Source organism: Prionailurus viverrinus, chromosome B2 (genome assembly GCF_022837055.1).
Source record: "Prionailurus viverrinus isolate Anna chromosome B2, UM_Priviv_1.0, whole genome shotgun sequence".
NCBI lineage: Eukaryota > Metazoa > Chordata > Mammalia > Carnivora > Felidae > Prionailurus > Prionailurus viverrinus.
In genome coordinates, this window is record NC_062565.1 from 40,427,958 (window position 1) to 40,449,822 (window position 21,865).

Here is a 21,865-nt window from a genome sequence, read left to right on the forward strand (position 1 = left end):
CCAGCCCTTACCTCCTTAACGGAGTGCTGAGCTATGGGGCCAACCCGGAGCCACCTTCCTTCTGCATTTCTATGCCAGGAAGTTGAAGCCTGTCACTCGCTCACCGTGGTCACCTCGGCAGCAAAGCCGAGCCAAACGCCAGCCACTGACTAACCTGGGTGAAGGGTGGGGGCGGGGCGCACGGAAGCGGCTTCACTCACCACAGAATCATCGATTTCTGCGAGGCGTGTCCGGTGTTTCCGCCCCAAGCGCATTATCTTTTTCCACGTGTAGTAGTATTCCACACACTGAGCCACCGTCTTAGACTTCACCTGCCGGGAAAGCCAGATCCACATCAGCTCAGCAGTGGGCAGTGTGCCAAGCCACAAGCTTTTGTGAAAATTTAATTTTGTAATAGGGAAAATTACATGCGATTTTGTAATAGGGAAAAATGTGTGCGATTCAATTAAAAAAAAAAAGTATACAGTGAAAAACCTTCCCACGCGGTTTGTTCTCCCTCCATCTGGGTCTCACCCTCCCCACCCCTGTCACACAGCTAAACCCTCTTCTTAATTTCTTGGGTGTCCTTCCAGAATCTCTTCACGCACATACTAAAGAACACGAGAATATATTTCTCCTCACACTGCATACGTTGTTTTGCAACTTGATTTTTTTTTTCTTCTTCACAATATAGCCTGGAGATTTTTTTCATGTCAGCCCATAGAGAGCTCATTCCTTTTTTTTAACCCATAGAGCAGCATGCTTTTTCATTTAATGTGCTTGAGCGTATTTGGCTCTCCGACTGGTTGACCTTCAAAATCTATTTATGAAAAATGTTCCTTAGTAATCGAACAGGAATGTAAGGCAAAAGTTAGGATGACAAGAGCTTAGTTTCTGCAGGAAACAAGCCTTGCCCTGTCCTCCCTCAAGGGGGCAAAGGTACATGTATTTTAAAGAGAAAAAAAAATGTCTTTGTGTAATTCATAGATCTCCAAGCTCAAGGTGGGGTTCAATAATGTGGGCTTCTGGAGGCAGATAAAAGGCTGGCCATACTTGTGGAGGTGGGAGACCAGCCACCCAAACTGTGAGATGAGAGAGGTCCCGCCAGAAGTTGTCTTCTTCTGAAAGTGCCCCTCTTTCCACCACTTGATTTCTTGAGTTTCTACACTAGTCGCTCAGGGAGTGAGGACACTGTCTCAGAGGGTACTTGATGGAAAGGCTGTGTCGCCTGGCAAGCACGACACACCAATCAACAAGGTGCAGGCCTGCAAGGGGTGAGGCCCAGGGCAGGTCAGTCCTGGGGGATGGGGACTCAAGAAAGAGGACAGCACGAGAGCACGGAGGCTACTGAGCTTACAGGGCAGCAAAGAGCATGGTGGCCTCCAAGGTAGGGAAAGGCAGGGGTGAATACAGATCTGGAGAGGGCGGGCAAGCAGAGAAAAGTCTACCTGTCCCACCAAGGAAAGTCCTAGATTAAGGACAGGAGACATGCACCCGGTGGGTAGCATCGGGCCAGCCCAGAGCCAGTGGGAGGTGTTGCCCTTGACTCCGTTCTCAGTGGACCTGAACATTTTAATGACCTTAATGACACAATATGGCTCTATTGTTCATTGATTTTCTGAAACACTGAATCATTTTCACTTTTAGCCTCAACCACCTCTCAGCCAATTAAGGCCTGTTAAGTTCATTATCTGCTGAAAAGTGCTACTTCATCTGTGTACAAGAGTTCTATTTTGCTGTGAGATGCTGTATATACAAAGTATTATTATTTTTATTATGACTGTCGTTATGATTAGGGGCCCAACTCCAGAAACTCTGCTACTGGCTAGGGGGAAGGCACGTTATCTTCCCTTCTCTAATGTCTCAGAAAAAGAATTGTCAAGAACATGATAAATCTGTCAAATATGCACGAAATAAATCATGTACATTGTAAACCAACAGCCTCAGTTCTATTTATTTTGATAGAGTGTATAAATTACACATTTTTATTAAGATAAAAATAACTCCCCACCATGTCCAAATAATCTAGGTCCTCCTTCTCCCCCACAGCCCTGACACTGGGCAATGCCACCCCTGTAACAAATACCATCCTTCACCAGAGATGAGTGGAAGACATTCTTTTCCTGAGAGTTAAACCAATAACCAAATATTTCTGTGTGTCTTTAAGGTGTATAATTTCCCCAATTCAATTTCAAGTGAGTGAAGGGAAAAGGCATACTTACCATCTTCTGTACAAAAATAAAGTCTTTGCTGTAAGTGGCTAGTGCTTTGTTAAACAGTTTTCTTTCTAGGGAGGTCCACTTGTCTGAGCCTACAACAAAACAAATGTAAGAACAGAGCACAGTTCTCCTTACTTGTCGGTGCTGGCTTACTTCGTTAAGTTCCCAAACACAACTGGTTAGCAAGTGATATTAATACATATGCAACTCCCAACTCCCGTTTGAACAAAAAAATCAACGTAGTGTAACGGTTAGCAACCCTGACACCTGGGTTCAAATCCCAGCTAGGGCCTTGGCCTTGCCAAGTTACTGAACCCAAGGCTCAGTTTTGTTACCTACAAATGGGAACAATTCTAATTGCCCTCGGCTTTTGCGATCTTTGGGAAGGTTAAAGAAGATAATCCACAAGAAGGCTTAGCTTAGTAACTGGAAAACAGTGAGTGCTCAACACGTGGTGGCTACAGTTTCTATGCAATTATGACGTTCACGGGTGCAAGCATTCATGCAGCATGTGCTCCTTGAAATGTGGCAGTTTTGGCCATCTCCACCCTCAAGATGCTCACCATCTAGTGGGGAGACAAACCAGGAGGCCACGGTGTTCAAAGTGATGGCTGCGATGCTGAGGTAGAGGTCATGTACCAACGGGGCACAAAGAAGGAGCAGCATCACGCTCGGGTGAGGGCCAGGCTTCCAGGCAGAGAAAACACCTGAGCTGAGTTTTAAAGGACCCCAAGAAGCAATTCAGGCAAGGAGGAGATGGAAGGGAATTCTGGGGAGGAAAAGGGGCTGAGGCAAAAGTGAGAGGCAAGAGTAAGATGTTGCATCCATTCATTCATTCAACAGGTATTTTTAGGTGTCTACTACATGCAAGACGCTGAGCTAGGAAAAAAAAAAACAAAGCACAAAAACCCTAGCATCTCTAAGTGCTTACTGTGTGCCAGGTTCTAAGTACTTCACAGACATTAGTTATTTGCTCCATCAATAACCCTGCAAGATCACTGTTACCCATTTTACAGATAAGGAAACGGGGGTGCTCAGAGAATGAGCAGTAATCCAGTAGGGTTCAACTACAGGCTTCTGGCAAAGAGAAAGCAGATGGGGCTGGAGAGGTGAGCGGGACCAGCCCCTGAGAGAGCTGCAGACCGATGAGGAAGAGGCCCCCGCAGTGCTGAGCTGATGCATCTGCCTTGGGGGCTGAACTTGATTTTCACAATCTTTTTCCCTCCATAAATGAGAAAGCAGGATGTGCAGATGATCACGCCGAGTGGTACTGGCTTGTGTTGCATAAGAAATGAGGCTTATTCCTAAGATAAGTCCTATTTCTGGGGGCTCCAGGGAAGGCTCGTCCCCGTGGCTGCTTTGCAGAAAACTTGGCTTCATTTTTCTGGTTTTCTGAATTTGCCACATCTCTGATTCTTTGGACGGTGCATGGCTGGGCCTTTGACTTTGACATTCCTCCACTTCTCAGGACTATAATCCCCCAAACTGCAGTACTTTCCCTCCTAACCAGAATAAGCCCCAGGATTTCCATTTTGCTATGGTTGACTGATGAAGCTGAAATTGCAGGAAATCTGAATTGTTCCTTCCCTTGGAAGGTTTAGCCAAAATTAGTGAATCAGGTTCCTGGAGAGAATGTGTGAGTCAATGACAGAAACTCAGATTTCTGAAATAAACACCTTCCCTGTGTGACTTGGTGATAGGTCCTCAAGCCAAGAGCCTCTGGCTCCAGACTCAGAATATGCTCTGCAGGGTTGGGCTGGCTCAGACATCTAAAGCACAGGGCCACCACTGCCTGATTTCTTTGGTTTGCAAAGTTATCTTTACTTCCGGAAGGAAAGCAGCTTTTTGATTAATCCCCAGCAGAAAGAAGCATCTTCCACAAGTTCTGGAGGCTGGGACATTTCCGGTTGTGCAACCATCACGACAGGAAGGAGAAGAGAGTTTGAGTGTTGGAGAAGTTTGGCTGGAGTGGACATGAACAGAGGAGGTTAGTGGGATTTGGGGTTCTGGAATGGTTCCATCAGTGTTCCTCAAATTCTGTCTAATATTCAAGGCCATGGGGTCCCAGCTCCCATTCGCTCCCCTTGCTCAGGAGCAAAGGTAGAAAGAGACAGAAAGAATTAACCAACAGTTTAGCTGAATGGCCAAAGAGCAGTCAAGGTTCTTTTTAGATATCCATCAAAATAGCCAAGAGGTAATAGGAATCAGAAACACAATGATGGAGGGGGTGCCTGAGTAGCTGGATCGGTTAAGTGTCCGACTTCAGCTCAGGTCACGATCTCACAGTTCGTGAGTTTGAGCCCCACATCGGGCTCTCTGCTGTCAGCACGGAGCCCACTTAGGGTCCTCTGTCCCCACCCTTCTCTCTGCTCCTCCCTTGCTGGTTTTCTCTCTCTCTCTCTCTCAAAATCAATAAACTTAAAAGATATATAATGGTGGAAGAGGATCATGATGGGGACATGTCACAGCAGCTGTCCCTGGATAAGCTACCCCACTGCAGGTCCAGAGCCCGTGCAGCTCTCGGTTGCAGCTCGGATGGGGAATCACCCAATTAGATCAAGAAGAATCCTTTCTGCTCTCAGCCAGACTATACATCTCTTAGAGGTATAGTGCCTCTAAGACCTGGTGGGATACTAACAGGGCCACGCAGCCTTCTCAGGCCAGCACCCAGTCTCTATGGTGGACGCACTTCCTTCCACACCACACCACACCACACCACACCACACCACACCACACCACACCACGAGTGGAGTCATCATGTGATTACTGCCCAAGCAGCAGTGTTACATGACCAGGTCTACTTTTAATGTTCTGTTCCTTTTTAAGAGAGACAGAGAGAGAGAGAGAGAAGGGGAGGGGCAGAGAGGGGGACACAGAATCCGAAGCAGGCTCCAGGCTCTGAGCTGCCAGCACAGAGCCCCATGCAGGGCTTGAACCCATGAACTGTGAGATCATGGCCTGAGCCGACGTTGGACGCTTAACAGACTCAGCCACCCAGGTGCCCCACCCAGATCTTTTAGGAAGCAAATCCCTGCATGCCCCCAAATGCTCGCCAGCTGCAACTCCACAGAACATGAAGTTGCTTCCTGGCCCATCTGTTATGGGGGACCCCAAGCCTCATGGAGGAAGGGAATTAGTCTTGCTGACTCCTCGGTGGTTTTTAGGGCTGCTGCTCTGTGATGGGCTCTTCGGTCTCCCCCACCCAAGCGCTCGTTCTATTCCACCAGCCCTGGCTTGGAAGCAGGCTGCACTTTCCCACTCTGAGGGCCACAGGGGCCGGGCAGAAAGAGACGGCTCCTCTAAGTGGTCCTCGGGGCTGCGCTTGAGTGCGCAACATAGCGCTGTGTACGGGTGTCTGTCCAGCAAGGGCGTCTGTGAAGTGAGAGGCAGAGGCAGGGCCAGACAAGCAAATCCATTCTCACACTCACACGAGAGCGGGCTCCGTCTTCATGACATCCTGATCACGAGACTGCCCATGGAGCCGGGAATCCACCCTTGCCAAAGCCTGGGAACACCAGAGTATGCTCTTCTCAGATAAGGTCACTGTGGTGTGATAAAAAGGGGTGGCTTTAGTCAGGAGACCACAGGCTGCAAATCTGGTTCTGCCACTCACGGCTCCTGCGGCCACAGGCAAACGTACTCAACTTCTCTGGGTCTCAGTTTCCTCTTCTGTGACTGGGGCTGCAGCGTCCGGTCCTAAGTAGGTGCAGAATGAATGCCACCGGCCACTTGGAGAGGAGATTCCAAGTCAGCTCACGGCTATGGGACACGCACTGTCCCCTGCTGACATGAATTAGTGGCACTGGTGAAGACTGTGGGTCCTTGCTGGTATTCTTTGTTCTGTGGACGTGTAATCCCACAGCCTTACTCGGCTGCCAGGCGCTCCCGGTCCCTGAATTCCTTCTGTAATCCTGTCAAGGAAAGGCTCAGGAGTCTCATTCCTGGAGTCTCTGACGGGAGCACTTTTCTTATTTGTAGACAAGGTTCTAAGCCAGCCCTCGCTGGATACCGTGTCTTGGGCAAAGCCCAGGATAAAATGCGAAACCGAGGCAGGGAGCTGCCTCTAAGCCTCCCCTTGCTCTGCCCTTTCTTCCTCTTCAGGATCCCTGCTGTCCAGTCAGCATGCACACAGGGTCAGTGGGTTGACATTCCCCCAGCACATTTGTACTACCTGGGGATTCCTGGCTATCGGGCTGTTATCAGCAGGGGTCCCTAACAAGCCGATTAAGGCTAATTACAAGGGGTCTAATTAACTGAGGAAACTGGTGCTGAACAGTATCCAGAGGAAAAATATTCTGAACTCCAGTTGCTGGGAAACAGGCTCTGGACTGTGGCTAAATTTGGGGCGATCTATAGCGAACCCGGGCAATTAAAAGGAGAACCGGAGGGATGAGAGCATCGGGCACAGAATCTTCTAAAGAGAGCCCTTCTGTCATCCTCCCGAGACTTAAAAAACTTTTGTGATGGTGCTCTTATTGTACATACACAGGGAAGACATGTTCACTGCAGGAAAAGGATTGTTTTTAAATCAGATCTTCGGGTCGAGCATCCAACTCTTGGTTGCAGCTCAGGTCATGATCTCACGGTTCCTGGGATCGAGCCCCACATCCAGCTCTGTGCTGAGAGCGTGGGGCCTGCTTGGGATTCTCTCGCTCTCTGTCCCCCGCCTCAAAATAAATAAATAAAAACTTAAAACAATTTAAAAAATGAAATTAAATCAGATCTTCATTTCTGTGAAAGGTTTTCTGCGGTGGGTAAAAGGATGAATGATTTTTCGGGGGTGGAGGGTGTAGTTGGCTGACCCCAAAGAGCCCCCCGGAGGCAGAAGGAAGGGAGGCCTCCATCCGAATCCAGACCTCAAGCTTGTCCACTGCCTCTTTCTTTGTAAGAGTTGTATCAGGCAAAGCCGGCAAGTAGTATCAGGTTCTGTCCTTGAGGTGACCACTCTCCAGCCAGAGACATGAGCTAAGAATGCCTGGAAAATGACATTACAGCTGTGTTTCTTGCAAAGTGTTCTCTTGAGTACGTAATTCTGTCTTCTCGTCAAACTGGGCAGCTTCCAAGACTGCAAACAGGCCTTCCCCAACTGAGCGGGTGTTTCCTCAAGGCATCCTGCAAGTCTGGAGTCGGGAGTTGGGTTGGTGTTTGGGGCCCACCTGGGCTGTGTGGGAGCCAGACAGTGGCCTCTTTTGCACTCTTACCAGGAAGCCTAAGGCCAGTGTCCACACCCATCTGCAAGAATGACCAGTTCGATGGAAAAACCAAGGATGCAGCAAGCCCCTTAATCACAACCAGGCGTCTTCCTCACCCTGATTCCCCAATGCTCAAGCCGTCCCCACCCAATCCAACTGCTGACAGGGAGAGCCTCTGCAAACTGCTACCCACACATGGGTGGAGGGTGCTGAGAGAGGGCTGGGCCCAGTGCTCGGGTGTGGATTAGTGTGCGGGAGCCCCCGCAACAGCACCTTCCTCCACGGATCTTGTACAGGGCTCTCCTGGCCTCGGCAAGCAGTCTCCCGATTCGGGTGAGCTGCCCACCCACACTGGAGTCTCTCCTGGGCCCCAGCACTGGTCACTTTTTCCTTTTCTTACTGAATGGCTTGAGATGGGATGGGAGAAGTCAGGAGTGAAGTAAGGGAAGTGATTTTCACAGGCCTGGGTCTCTGTCTCTCCCAAACTTGTAGCCTCTGTCCCCAAGCTCAGTCGTTCTGCCTTGCCTCCAGGGCGGGGAGTTGGGATGGGGTGACACTGGCCATAGCTATGGAGCCAAAGTGAAAGGCGATCCAGAAGACAGTATCTGGGTGATGCTGACTTGGCCTGACAGAGTCCTACTAGAGAGCAACCCTACAGGGCTTGGTACAAAGGTCAAGGCAGGACAGGGCCATGGGGATGGGATTCACTCACACCCTGGAACCAGGTCGAAGGAAGGAGGTAGTGGCTGGTAACTAGGGGTATCCTCTGGGGCCTCCTCTGTAGCCTGGAAGGAAACTATTAAGGGATGGAGTCAGGCCAGACTTTAGAGACCGGTGACCTCTGACCTTTTGGCTCATAAGTTCTACAAGATTCTCTGGGGCTCAGTCTGTGATCGCTTCCTTGAGAAGGCAGATGTCTGGCAGATACAGGTGAGTTCCTTTTTCTTGAGGACACACAGCTAGTGGAATACCAACCCTTCATACCTCAGCTCCACCTCTCTTGCCCCTAGTTGTCAAAAGATTCCAGGAGGCAACAGAGGGTTTCCTGGTCTGCCTGTGGGGGAAGGAGGCCGTGGATGGGGAACACGTTAACTAGGGACCCCAAAAGATCAGTAATCTTGGCAGAGCTGAGGGGCTTCCAGTTTCAAAATTCTTACTATTATCTTAGTGTTTTTGTTTTGTTTTGTTCACGGGTGGGGGGTGGCCTCTAGTCCGTAGCTTTCCAAATTTTATTATGTCATGACACACATAAAACAATGTAATGCTTGCTTAGTACGCTGGGGAGAACTGGAAGGGATTTGGGTCTCAGATGAGGTTGCTCACAGCTGGAGCTGCCCCAGCCCAGAGGTGACGGCCATCCCGGTCACCCTGAGGGCCGAGGGCAGTCGCAGAAGATGGTTGGGAAGCTCCCTGTCATCAACCATCTCGCCCACTATATAAAGAAGCTTGAGACAGGCTCTAGGAGGCTGGACAGCCTGTCAGGGTTTAATGGGCAGCAGATGACGCTGGGAATTAAGAGGATTGAATTGTTTCCATGGCAGATTAGAGAGAACTCCCACATCTTCCTACCCACACTCGGGGCAGACACCAAGCAGGAAATGATGGAGACAATATTAAGAAACTGGCTCATTTAGGCCCCAATTAAATGATGGATTTCTCATCCGTGTGTCCATTTTGTGCTTGTCTAGTTCCAGTAGCGGCCTGTGTGCTGACAGTGATCCACAGGCGGACATCCAGGGCTGTCTGTGCTCAGGTGGGTGGCTTCTGAGGCCACTCCCCGCTGCGATGACAGGCAGGAAGGCCGGCTCACGGGAGAAGCACATTGAGTGAGGCAAAAGGTGGTGGGGCATAGGTGGCTGGGGGGGCAGGGGCAGGCCCATCAAGAATGTGCTGGTATGTAAAGCAGCCCTCACCTTAGGCCACATCTGGCCACTGGGACCAAGGACTAGAAAAGGTATGACTAGGTCCCCAAGCCCACTTAAGGACTTAGCACCTAACTATGCAGGGTCTGGCCAAAGCTATAAAGGAACCTTCAAATGATTATCAAGGGAGTATTAGAGGATTCAGCCCCCTCTGAAATAGAGAACCCAGGCAGGGTTCGTGGAGACCCCCGGAATGGATGGGTCTACCAGGTACCGGAAATTAAGATGTGGACTTCAACTTCGTTTTGTCACCGCAGGCCCCCCAGCCATCTGTTGCCTTCTCTCCTCACGATTCTCACTACACTCAACTCTCAAACGTATTTTCTCCTTCCCCTGTTATTGGTGATGCCATCATTAACCCATACCCTCAGAGGACACACTCTGTATATGTGCCTGTAATGTGCGTATTACCTGTAGCCGCATACACACGTGCATATGCACGCACGTGTGTGCACATGTACCGTATATGCATATTTAGAGTAGCTTTCTCCTGCCACGAGTGTGATCTGTTATTGAACGACTGCTTCCTCCTCAGACCCCCAAACGGCATGAGGCAGGACTCTGTCTATGTCTGTCATAGTCACTGTTTCATCTTAGCACTTAGCACGGTTTCTCGTACACAGCAAACAATACTTAATAGATGACTAACAAGAACTACTAGAATGTGCCATGCATTGCGCTACACCTACTATCTCTGTCACAAAAAATGCTGCAAGGGATGCAGTAGGAGCCCCATTTCATGGGCGAGGAAGCCAAGGTTCCAGAAGGCAAGATGTGAACCCATGTCTACAGATTCCAAAGCTGAGGGGCTGCTGAGTGTGGTTGTCTCCGTGCTGTCCCCTCTGTGGTTCCTTTCCCCAGTACACCAGTCTCGCCACCACACGTGCAGGCACTGACCACTATCACCCAGCCCTTGGCACAACCATGTGGGGCCAAGCCTAGACAAACAGCCAACAGACACAGCTGTCCCGCCAGCAGCGTCCCAGGGGGCCTTGAGCTCACGAGTGGCGATTAGGACAGGACTGGTCTATCTTATTATTAAAAAGCGACACCACCACACATGCAAAGAGCCCGCTCTCAGGAAGCAATGGGGCACAAGGCTCCTGGCGACCTACCGGCATAGTGGTAATTTGCTAAAGGATGACATTTTAACCTGACTGGCTTCCGCAGCAGCAGCATTTCCAGAGCAGCCTGCAGACCCATGGGAGAGAAAAGGCAAAAGTCAGTAACGGGGCTGTGCGTCCTAGGAAGGCCATTACCTAAGAGGGAAAAGGAGTCAGCAGTGCAGAGGCAGGAGCTGGGGGTGCCAGAAGGAAACCCAGAGGGAGACTCCCCTAACTGAGGCTCCCTTTCAGGCCAGCGCCCCACAGGGCTCACCACTCGAACATCTATCTCCCCCAGCCCGTGCCTGCAGCCAGTTGGTCATGTCAGAAAAAAATACAGGCGGTGGTCGAGATCCCGCTCCCTCCTTGGTGAAGGCCCTGGCCTCTGAGAGGTGGCGGGGCCTCCTCTGAATGGACACTGAATCTCGGGGGAAAGGCTCCACAGAAATGAGTGGGTGGTTTGGAACTGTTTTTGCAGAAAAATCATGTTTCAATTACAACTTAACATAAACAGTTTTATTAGTAATAACTGTACTACACACTGTCTTTCCAGAGAAGCCTAGCTAAATAACCCTTTCAAATATGCCTCCTTTAGCCTTGTTGACTTTTTAAAAAAATGGCGCACGTCGAGTTGGACAGTAGATGGGTTAGGGGCAGAGCCAAGGTCTACAATCTTGCTTCTCTAAGTGTGGTCCGTGGACCAGCAGCACAGGCATCCCTTCTCGGAGCTGGTCACAAATGCAGAACCTTGGGCCCTGCCCTGAGAATTGCTGAATAAGAGTCTGCATTTTAACAAGATGACCCAAGTCATTTGTGTGCACGTGGAAAGTTCGAGTAGTGCTTCACTGCCACACTTAGCTTAAAGGATTAAGGAGAGTTCTCTAACATTCTAGAAAATCCTCGAAAGGGGCGCCTGGGTGGCGCAGTCGGTTAAGCGTCCGACTTCAGCCAGGTCACGATCTCGCGGTCCGTGAGTTCGAGCCCTGCGTCAGGCTCTGGGCTGATGGCTCGGAGCCTGGAGCCTGTTTCCAATTCTGTGTCTCCCTCTCTCTCTGCCCCTCCCCCGTTCATGCTCTGTCTCTCTCTGTCCCAAAAATAAAAATAAAAACGTTGAAAAAAAAAATTAAAAAAAAAAAAAAATCCTCGAAGGCTACCAACAATCTCAAGACAGTACTGGGACATTTGTTTACTTGCACTTTCATAAAATCAACAAGGAGGAGGCTAGATCTGGTACGAAAACCCTGTGTTTACTAAAGGGGAAACTGAGGTTAGTGACAGAGTGCTCTTGCCAGGAATCCAGGGGGAGCAGGCAAACAGCTCCGGATCCTAGGAAAATGGCACCAAAGTGCTGGTTTGGGGACACCAAAGACCTGTGCGAAAGGGGGAAGAATGACACCAGTTGGTGCACAGGCGACATTTCACTTTGGTTAGGGGAGAAAACAGTTCTATGAACACCAAACTGGCTGACTCCATAGGAGGGAAGAAGAATCAGCAGGGCATAATAGGTCAGGTCTTGTTTCAGTAAGGCTTTCTACCTCCCATCACCGGAGGCCTGTTTTCTGATGGGAATTATAAGATTGCTGAAACGAAATTCTCATTTCCCTAGACAGATGTGACCATAATTATTACTTAGGAACAGATGTCTCAGCAGAAGTCCAACTGCAGGTCCCCCCCGAAGGCTTTAAATCCTCACCTACTCAACGAGCTAAGGAACATGGTGGCATGTTGACTGGTCATGATCTTAGCAACTGGTTTTATGGTATGTGGGACAACACAAACTCAGGAAAAATACTTTCCAGAATTCTGACACGAAGAATGTTAACTGTGAACCCTCTTTCCACGGTTCCTTACCATCACATCACCTTTGGCCTCGAAGAGAGAGTGCAAAGCAAATTCAGAATTGGTCCCTCCACCGGGCAACGCACTCGAACAGCATAAATTCAGGAGATTCTCCACTGATGGGAACAATGAGAAGTCACTGCATCAGAGAGAGCTCAGTCTCATGGACAAACAGAACGATCCTGGAGTCAGAGACCCCTGTGAGAGGATCAAGCCTTTCCCACCCACTTCTTCCCATGGGCCAATACCTCTTTGCTGGAGGTCATGGTTTTCCAGCTCTGGCCAGGGCTTCCATACCAGTGTGGCCTTGTGTGTGTCCCGGGCCAAGGCGGAGACATCCTGAAGTTCTGGGATCTCTGCTTGGAACCTCAAGCCAATGTTGATGCGTCTTTAATGACAAGAAGGAAAACAACAGGGTGGTCTTCAATCTGAGCTCAACAGCAACTGTCAGGAACTTGAAAAAGAAGGAAACCAATTCCTTCTGCAGGAAGAATGCAGGGGCATTTCCTCACTGTGTGATCCTAAGATTCCAGGCATGGCCTTTTCACTGGGATGAGGAACAGCTTTAAGATCGGGAAGAGATACTGCAGGAAGCAGGGGAGAAGCCCGCCTGGATGGTCACAGCATGCTGTAACCGAGACAGGGAGGGTGCTAATTGCAAGGCAACAGCTGCCCAGAGTATGGCCGATGGCACCATTTAACCAGGAAAAATGGAACAAATACAATGTGCTGGTGATATCTGTTATCCCTTTCACACCACTTTCACCTAAATTATCCCATGTGAATCTCACAAACACCTGTGACGTAAGCAAGGCAGGGACAATTATTCCCACTTAATAGATGAGTTAACTAAAGCCTAGAAAGGTTAACTTGATCAAGGTCAAGTAACAAAATGGGGCTGGAACTCCGGTTTTCTGCCTCCTGACTCAGTGTATTCACCATGCCACCGCCTGGTATGTTCTGTGCTCATCTATGAAAATAGCACCTTTCTCTTCCATTATACCCCCCACCACCCACCCCACAACTTAAGTACTCAACAAGCCTGTTTGGACGACCAGCCAAGAATCTTAGGGAGGGGATGGGAAAGCAAGGGCATTTGGATGGAGCCTTGTAGAAAGCTGGGTACCCTGAGAAGGCTGCCTCAATGTCACTGGGGATGTGCAAGCATGTGGCCACAACCCAACTGGCTCATACAGCTGGAGATAGAGACATGAGGCACAGATCTAGTGAATACAGGGCTTCAAGCTTTTATTATGCAGTTAGTCTTTGGCAAAAGCCTTGAAACACCAGTACTTGAGAAACAGCATGATCCTATAATTTCTACAACTTCTCATTAAGTGGTACTTCTCAAAGTTCCTTATCCTTGGGGTGCCTGGGTGGCTGAGTTGGTTAAACAGCTCAGGTCATGATCTCGTGGTTTGTGGGTCCAGGCCCACATCGGGCTCTGTGCTGATAGTGCAGAGCCTGCCTGGGATTCTCTCTGCCCATCTCTCTCTCTCTCTCTTTCTCAAAATAAATAAATAAACTTAAAAAAAAAAAGTTCCTCATCCTCAGTCAGTTGAGCATCTGATTCTTGATTTCAGCTCAGGTCATGATCCCAGGGTCACGGGATCAAGTCCTGTGTCTGGCTTCTCGCTGATCATGGAGCCTGCTTAAGATTCTCTCACTCTGTTCCTCCCGCTTGTGCACACATGCACACACACTCTCTCTCTCTCTAAAACAAAAAATAAAAAATAAAAAAAACTGGGGGGTGCCTGGGTGGCTCAGTCGGTTAAAGGTCCAACTTCGGCTCGGGTCATAATCTCATGGTTCATGGGTTTGAGCCCCACATCGGGCTCTGCTGACAGCTCAGAGTCTGGAGACTGCATCAGACTCTGTGTCGTCCTCTCTCTGCCCTTCACACCCTGACTCTCTCTCTCTCAAAAATAAATAAACATTAAAAATAAAATTGGCTTTTTCTTACGGTTCAACATCAATGGACCCGGTCTCTCTCTCTCTCTCTCTCTCTCTCAAAAATAAATAAACATTAAGGGGCACCTGGGTGGCTCAGTCGGTTAAGCTTCCGACTTCAGCTCAGGTCATGATCCTGCGGTCTGTGGGTTCGAGCCCCGCATCGGGCTCTGTGCAGACAGCTCAGAGCCTGGAGCCTATTTCAGATTCTGTGTCTCCCTCTCTCTCTGCCCCTCCCCTGCTCATGCTCTGTCTCTCTGTCTCAGAAATAAACGTCAAAAAAAAAAAAAAAAAGCATTAAAAATAAAATTGGCTTTTTCTTACGGTTCAACATCAATGGTCTGCTCTCCAGGCCCTGGGGTGACTGTCACGTTGCTGCCATCAATGCTGTCTGAAGCACAAAACCAGAGGTTAACGGTCAACAAGAAATGGTACTGAAGAGACTAAAGCAAATGAGCAGCGACCTAAACAGTCATACTGGGACCCCTCTCGCGCCCAACCCATGCCAGAGTTACCCCCTGCAGTTTCCAAGGAACTGGCTGGTGTGTGGTGTTAAATGGCTTAGGGTTACTCATTTCTCACACAGGGTAGGAAGCCAGCGGCCCCACTCTGGTCTGCCAAGCTCACTGTTTCTAGGAAGCCATTCACACCCTAGAAAGAGATACTGGCTACCGGGCTCTCGGTGCTTGATCTTTACACAGCATGTTCAGAAAATGCGGAAGCCTGGCCTTGCAAATACTACCTAACCCCATTCGTAGATCTACTTAGTACACTGATGCGGGGGTGCCTCAGACGATTATCCACGGCACAGGCTCAGGCAGCGTGTGCACACTTGAACCACCCGCTTAGGCCAAAGAGACCGTAATCACGGCTTTGGGGTCTCCCCAGCTGGACTGGGATTGCCTCGAGGGTAAGCATCGCACACTTATTCTGCCTCTGGCACCCGGCCCAGGGCGTGCTGCATGGAGCGGGGCCACGGCAGAAACTGGTGGAGTAAATGCGCCCCCACGGCAGGAAGGGAGCCCCTCCCGCAGCGGTGGGGACCCGGCAGGGCCAGGCCCCGAGGGGCGGCGGGGACTCACTGGAGCGGCACAGCAGCACCCGCGGCGTGGGCGTCAGGGGCGTGAGGGGCAGCTGCGGGTGGGCGCCGGGGCCGTGGCCCGAGATGAGGACGTTGCTGAAGAGCCCCGAGCCCTGGCGCACCGGGCTCAGCATGGGCGGGGGCGTGTAGGGGGGCAGCTCGTGGGCGGGGTCCAGGAGCAGGTGCTCCCCGAGGACGCGCGGGGAGCGCAGCTGGCTCTGGTAGAGGGTGGCGCCCGAGTAGGAGGCGGCGGCGGGGTTGGCGGGGTAGGAGGGCGGTGGCGGGATGAAGAGCGGCTCGGGCCGGTGCCGGAACTTCTTCTTCTCCGGCAACGTCCTGAGGGGTTCCTCGGCTTTGGCCGGGGCCGGCTGATGCTTCTTGGGAATTTCCTGGAACGGAAAGAATGGGCCCGTTCGAACACTCAGGCCTTCCCCGCAGGCCGTTTCCACAGGTTGAGGGAAGGGGACCCTCCGCGCTAACGGGGGGCCGCCTGTCCACTTGTCCGCCGTCCCCCCTCCCCCGCATCCTCTCCCTTGAAAAGCAGCCCCATCCGTTTCCCACAGGGCGAGTTCCGTGGCTTGACGGGGGAGAAAACTCTGGGTTGGGAGGAAATCCCTAATGTCTGGGGAGAGTTGGGGGTGGTAGGAATGGTGGGTGGGCAAGAAAGAATAAATTCACATTCTTTATTGCTTATCACTGCATTCCCATCTGGTGAGCGGAATCTAGCCTGAGTGGGCCCTTTAATTCCCCACCGCTCCCAGGGGACAGACATCGGGGACAGATAACACATGTTCTGAGAAGGGGACAAGAATAATCCACGCAGGGAAGCTGGGCAGAGGCTGCGGCGAGGGGGACAGGCCTAGCCAAGGCTCCCAGGGCCAGTGACCCACACACCAGGCTCTCCTGCGAGGTAACGAGCTGAGGGAGAGCCATCTATGGTCTTTAAGGCCCTCTGCTCTCCTAAAAATGGATTTGGTCGAGCTCCCCCCTCACCACCCCTCACTATGCTCCCAGGCCTGGTAGCTCATTTGCAGCAAGCCTTTCTCTTGTGTTGCTTCCTGTCAGCAGCGTTCGTTTATTTTATGGCAGCCGCACCAAGCATAGTCTGGAAGGAAGATCTGCCACGTGGATACATATATACTAATAAGTAAACATATGCACACAAATAGATAAGCAGGGCATGCCAAAGCCAAACAGAAACAGACGTGGGTTGTGTGCCAGCATCAGCCCAGAAGAACCCAGATGGGTGTGGCTGGGGAGGCCATGCAGTGGGGTTGGGAGAGGCAGTGGGGATACCTGCAGAAAAGTTCTGGACAGTCTGTGGCACCCTCCCAGGCCCTGCAGGCCAGTGCCTGTCACAGCTGTAGTTCCTGACAATTCCTGTGCCCAGGGTAGCATCTGAGTAGGAGGCAGCAAGGGGTGATGGGAAGGGCTGGCCATGGTCATGTGACCAGCTGCCTCCAGGCCATGGACATGCTCTAGTCACCCCTCAGCTCTGGGCTCCCACTGCCACCCCTCCTGTTTGTCCCTTAGTTTCATTGTCTTCGGGAGTGCTATCCCAGCCCCTGGGAAGGAAGTCCAGAGAAACTGAGAGGTGAGGAAAGAAGAGGGGGCAGAGCCCCGCCCCCCTCCGGCTCAGGCTCCCAGCTCACCCCCAGGGGGGGCTCTCCTTAGGCCAGAGTGCCACAACCTGTCTCCTCTCCCCACCAGAGGGCTCCTCACCATCTGAGGCTGAGGCGGAGAAAGAGGTCTGAGGAGAATGGGGAGAGGACATCTATGCCCCCCAAGTGGGGAAGCAATCCTAAGGCTTTATATATCCTGTTCCTGGGTAACTGATGAGGCCATCTGAGCACATGCAGACCTTGCATGACTTCAACCCTGCACCAGAATCCAGACCTCTGATCACAGGGTCAAAGGTCCCTTTTGGGCTCCCTCTACTTGAGCCTCTGGTCCTGTCACTCCAACTCTCAACACCAGGCAAGGCTCTGAGAACCTGGGCAAGAGAAGCCACCCAGAATGTCAGACCTGGATGTCACCTGACAGGAAGCATTTGCAGGGTTCCACTTCCACCAATCTATTCAGACTCTGGAGGCGGGACCACTCACAGAGGTTTTAAAAGCTCCCCAAGAGCAGGGAGATGATGAGTCCAAACCCAAGCTCAGGGGGGAAACCCAAGCTCTGTGAGGGGGAGGGTTTCACTTGCCTGCATCCCCAGCTGGCTAGTAGCAGAGCGGGGATTAGAACTCAGGGGTCCTCCCCAGATATTTTAATTTCTTTAAGTCAAGTGTCAGGACCTTGCTTGTGTTCACTCAATTCCAGCTACATGCTTCTTCTTCAGCGTATCTCCTACTTATGAGTTCTCTCTCACCTTTTCCGCACAGCCAGCTCCATCAATGCCTTTAAAACCCTGCTCAGAACTGTCCTCATGGTGATCTGCTGAGCAAACTCATACCAAACTCCCTCGCACCTCCCCAGCCCCCTGGTTACTTTAGCTGCCCAGGGGTGCTCCCGTCCAGCCACATGCAGGGGATCATGGTTTCTTCTCTGCCCTGGCTTTTCTCTCACTGTCTGAATTGGAGCAGGGGGTGCTGCGTGGGGCTCTGATCCCCATGTGACTAGGCATCTTACTGTGTCCAGCTTCAGGCTGACACTTCTCTAGGGGTAGCAACCGTGTCCCTCCTACCAAATCAGGAACTTCCCTGGGCAAAGGGGGAGCCCGGCTCTGTCATTTCATCTTTCTGCCTGTTGCTGGCCTCCAAGTCCTTCTGGTTTATGAGAACCCTCACCCCCAGAGGCTCCCCATTAGCTTCTCCTCTTCTGAGGCCTTGGTATTACACAGAGAACAAAGAATATTCTTTCTGGCCCTTTCTAGTTCTCTTCATTATTCTCCCTACCCCTATTATGGCCCAACCTCCACCCTCATGCCACCTGGGATCCCAGCAGCCACCTATTCTCTGAGGACAAATGTGACCCAGCATACACTTTGTGGGGAGGGAACAAGTCTGAGGTCATCAACCATGTGGGTTACAGATTCCCTAGGGGAGGGAAAAAGGAAAGAAGGAAGGAAGAGAGAAAGAACGAAGGAGGGAGGGAAGGAAGGAAGTGGGGGGGGGGGGATGAGATCGAATGAGAGAGAGAGAGAGAGAGAGAGAGACAGAGAGAGAGACGGAGACAGAGATCTCTGCCCCAGAGCCACGCTAAGCTGCTTGAGTGAAGCAATTGGAATTTGAGAGAGAAGGAGAATTTAACAGTGAGCGAGAAACACAAATCTCTTTGCTTTCCTGGGATTGGGGGTGGGTGCCTTTCAGTGGAATTATTTTGGGAACCTTAGTAAATATCTTCCCAGGATATTTATGCAGGTGTGATACCGAAAATATCAAGCATCTGGTTAGGCTGGCCATCAGAACGGATGCCAGGGCTGCTGTGTGGAGGCTCTGCTGTGCCAGGGGTTACATCTTTGACTTCTGAATTTGGGGAGGCTCGAAGATCTCGAAGGAGGAGCCAGGGCCCTGGGCAACAGCTTTTTATTACTTGGGATAGTATTTCCGTATTTTAATAGCTGTGATTACCAGCTGAGTTATCATCTTTGTTTTAATCTTGGAACCCTTTCGGGTCTCTCAGAATCTAACCCAGACAATTCGCCTGGTAGAGTAACAGACAATTCGCCCGGGTAGCAGCCAGTGTGGACAAGGATGGGATTCCCAAGGCAGCCATGATTGCGGGGGCAGGGGGTGGTGCTCAACCTGAGAGGCCAAGCCACATTGGAGCTCAGGCAAGTGACCCGGAAGAGCTGCCCCATCTCCAGGAAAGCAAAGGGATGTTCCCACCCCAGGCAGGCGGGGCAGGGCAGCAACTCACAGCAGGCGGGTGGGGGGCAGCCCCTTGGGGTGAGTGTGGGGGAGAAAGGGTCATCCTCACGAGCACGGGCATCTCGTCGTCCGACATCGAGCTGGCTGGCTTGTCTCTGGTGGAGGGGGCGGCAACGATGCTGTTGGCGAAGCCCTGAGAGCCTGGCTTGGGCGGGAGAAGCTTGACAGGGACAGACACGGGCATGACCATAGGCGTGAGGCTTTCTGCCTCGGGAGGGAGCTGCGGTGGCGGCGGAGGCGGAGGCAGTGGCGGCTGGGGCTGAGGCGGCAGGGCCTTCTCTCCTTCCTCCTACACAGATAATAAAGGCTTTGATCCTGGGCTGAGAGCAGCCTTCCCAAGGGGGTGGGGGGATGCACTTTGCCTTTTTCGAAATGTTTTAGTACATCATGCGTGGGTGACAGAGAACCACTGCAGGGTGGTGCACTCAGGATGCAAGGCCCTGAGTCCCTTGCTCAAGTGATGCCAGTTGGCAGTGGACAAGGCCATGCAATTCTATTTTCTACATTTAAAAAATCTAGACTGTTATCACTCGCATAATTAAAACAGATATTAAACATCTGTTGTCACTGCTTTTAAAGAAAAGGATATGGACGGTGATCAGGCACAAAACAGAACACATAAGCTCTTGTGTAGGACCTTTTAATTCTATGGGCCTCAGTTTACTCATCTGGCAAATGGAAGACAAAGCTCTTTTATCTGGTATGGTCAGGTAATGGAAGTGACCTGGGTGAGCCAAAATTTTGGAGAACAGAGAGTTAATCCCACAGACTTAAATTCAGATCAATAATATCCAAAGAATTTAAGAAATTCTTCGTCGGATTTTAATCTAACTCTAAAACCGCACGGATAGTTCACCACATGGATATCCTCCCTGGATACTTACTCCTGAGCGTATTTAAAAACCTTCCATTGCCACAGCCTAACGCTAGTGCGAACTAGTGAATAGAAAATGCTGGCTGAGAGCCTGAAGGTCACGTTAGCTTTCCCGGGCCATTGGCTACTAATTTGGAAGGCCCAAGAGAACGCTGGTCTTGGGTGCTTCAAGCAGCAGAAGTTAAAAATCTACATGTTTTCTTTTGCTGTCTTTTCTAGGAGGTGGGGAGACTGGGGTCTCCTAAAAAAGACTTCTAGTCCCTCTAATTTTGACCCTTGTTCATGGAACTGGTGCAAGCGGGGTCTGTTTGACCTGGCCGGCTCCTAGCGTCAAAGCTTAAGCACTCCCGTCAGGGAAGGACTGTGCCTCCCCAGGTACCCGCTTGGGGTTCACATCACTCTCTGTCTGACAGCAGCAAAGCAAAGCAAGCAGCACATGGCCTGGGAAGGGCTGGGGGGCTGGCTCCTGCTAACCTGTTTGAGGCTGGGGGAGGCTCTCATTCCCCCGTGAGACCGCATGTGGCCATTCAGGGCAGGCAGGCTCTTGAATTCCTTCAGGCAGATGGAGCACGTCAATTTGTTCTTGGCATCAAACTGCTCCCCAAACACTCCTTTTGGTTGGCCACTGCTCAAGGGTAGGGCCAAACGAAGAGGACACACACGTTGAGAAAGAGGAAGAACGACTTATCACAAGACCTCACACCCCACAATGAACCCATTTCATTTATCTAGTGCTCCCAGGGCCCCACGTGTACTATCCCAAACTAAGCCAAATTTACAGAAGGAAAACTGAGGCTGAAGAGTGGGAAAGGGCTTGCTCAAAACCGTGCAAGAGTTGAACAAAACCTGCTTCGTTCTAGGCCATTGAGTGCTGGGTTTTTTCCTCCTCTGAGCAATCACCTTTCTAGGGTCAGCTTGGGCCGCCTATTCCAGAAGCCTTCCCTTAGAGACACGTGTCTAAGTCCTCTGGTTCAGGCTCCAGACTTAGCAGTTTCTCAGGTTCTGGCGCAGTATTTACCATGCCCATGATGAGGGGAGCAAGTCTGTACTATTCACTGCTGCGTTCTCAAATCTTAGCTCTATGCCCAGCACATGGTAGGTACTCACTAAATACTGACCGAATGAACAGCGGACAGAACATGGCCTTTGGAGTCCATCCCAGCATTGCCACTTACTTGCTGTACAACTCTAAGCTCTCTGAGTCTGTTTTCTCTTCTGTAAAGTCATAGTAATAAAGCTAACAATGGCGGAGTGCTTACTATGCGCTAGGCACATGGTAATCCTACCTACCCTCACTGAGTGGCTTTATCACACAAAATATAGAGTGCCTAGCACATGGTAAGTGCTCAAACACAATAGTTGCTATTATTATTCCTACAAACCTCTTTGAGTAATTGACTTGGAAAATGAATCTTGAGAGACAATCCCGGAAAACCTCCCAGTCTCCCCAAATGCCCACATGCCTCGTTGCATCAATCCTACCTTGACTCAGGGGACCCTGGCTGGGCTCTGCCATCAGGTAGATGCATCTAATTTTGAGCCACGCACGACACCGGAAGAAAAAAGAAAGAGAAAAAAGTGTGTTTCTGATGGAAGGAGTCTTTGAGCTGAGGGACCCCCAGGGCCTGCGCTTCTAGAATGCTTCCTGAGCTCACAGGGGCCAGCAGTTCATGTCCGGATGCTGGGTGCACCTGACACTTCTTTCCCTTGCTTTCCCCAGTCCCCCAACGCAGGACCATGCCCATTCTGGGAGCCGCCACCAGCCACCAGCCCACCAGGACTGTCCCCTACCTTGTTCCTTCCTGTTCTCCCTGTCCACCACTCTGTGCACAGACAG

At 50.9% G+C, this 21,865-nt stretch overlaps 1 protein-coding gene across 19 annotated transcripts in view; it reads right to left on the reverse strand.

The window, feature by feature from the left end:
* The window catches only part of TRERF1 (transcriptional regulating factor 1), a 211,686-nt gene that overhangs the window by 16,106 nt on the left and 173,715 nt on the right, over positions 1 to 21,865 (reverse strand). For 15 of the 19 annotated variants that reach the window (XM_047858704.1, XM_047858711.1, XM_047858701.1 and 12 more), the window contains 10 exons: positions 21,511 to 21,557; positions 20,503 to 20,653; positions 19,144 to 19,443; positions 15,287 to 15,674; positions 14,529 to 14,595; positions 12,503 to 12,642; positions 12,267 to 12,370; positions 10,428 to 10,503; positions 2,202 to 2,290; positions 201 to 311 (listed from right to left, as the gene is read on the reverse strand). In XM_047858704.1, coding sequence (XP_047714660.1) covers positions 201 to 311; positions 2,202 to 2,290; positions 10,428 to 10,503; positions 12,267 to 12,370; positions 12,503 to 12,642; positions 14,529 to 14,595; positions 15,287 to 15,674; positions 19,144 to 19,443; positions 20,503 to 20,653; positions 21,511 to 21,557 — 1,473 coding nt within the window. The remainder of the gene's footprint in view (positions 1 to 200; positions 312 to 2,201; positions 2,291 to 10,427; positions 10,504 to 12,266; positions 12,371 to 12,502; positions 12,643 to 14,528; positions 14,596 to 15,286; positions 15,675 to 19,143; positions 19,444 to 20,502; positions 20,654 to 21,510; positions 21,558 to 21,865) is intronic. The other 4 variants (XM_047858716.1, XM_047858715.1, XM_047858718.1 and 1 more) reach the window with 2 other exon arrangements.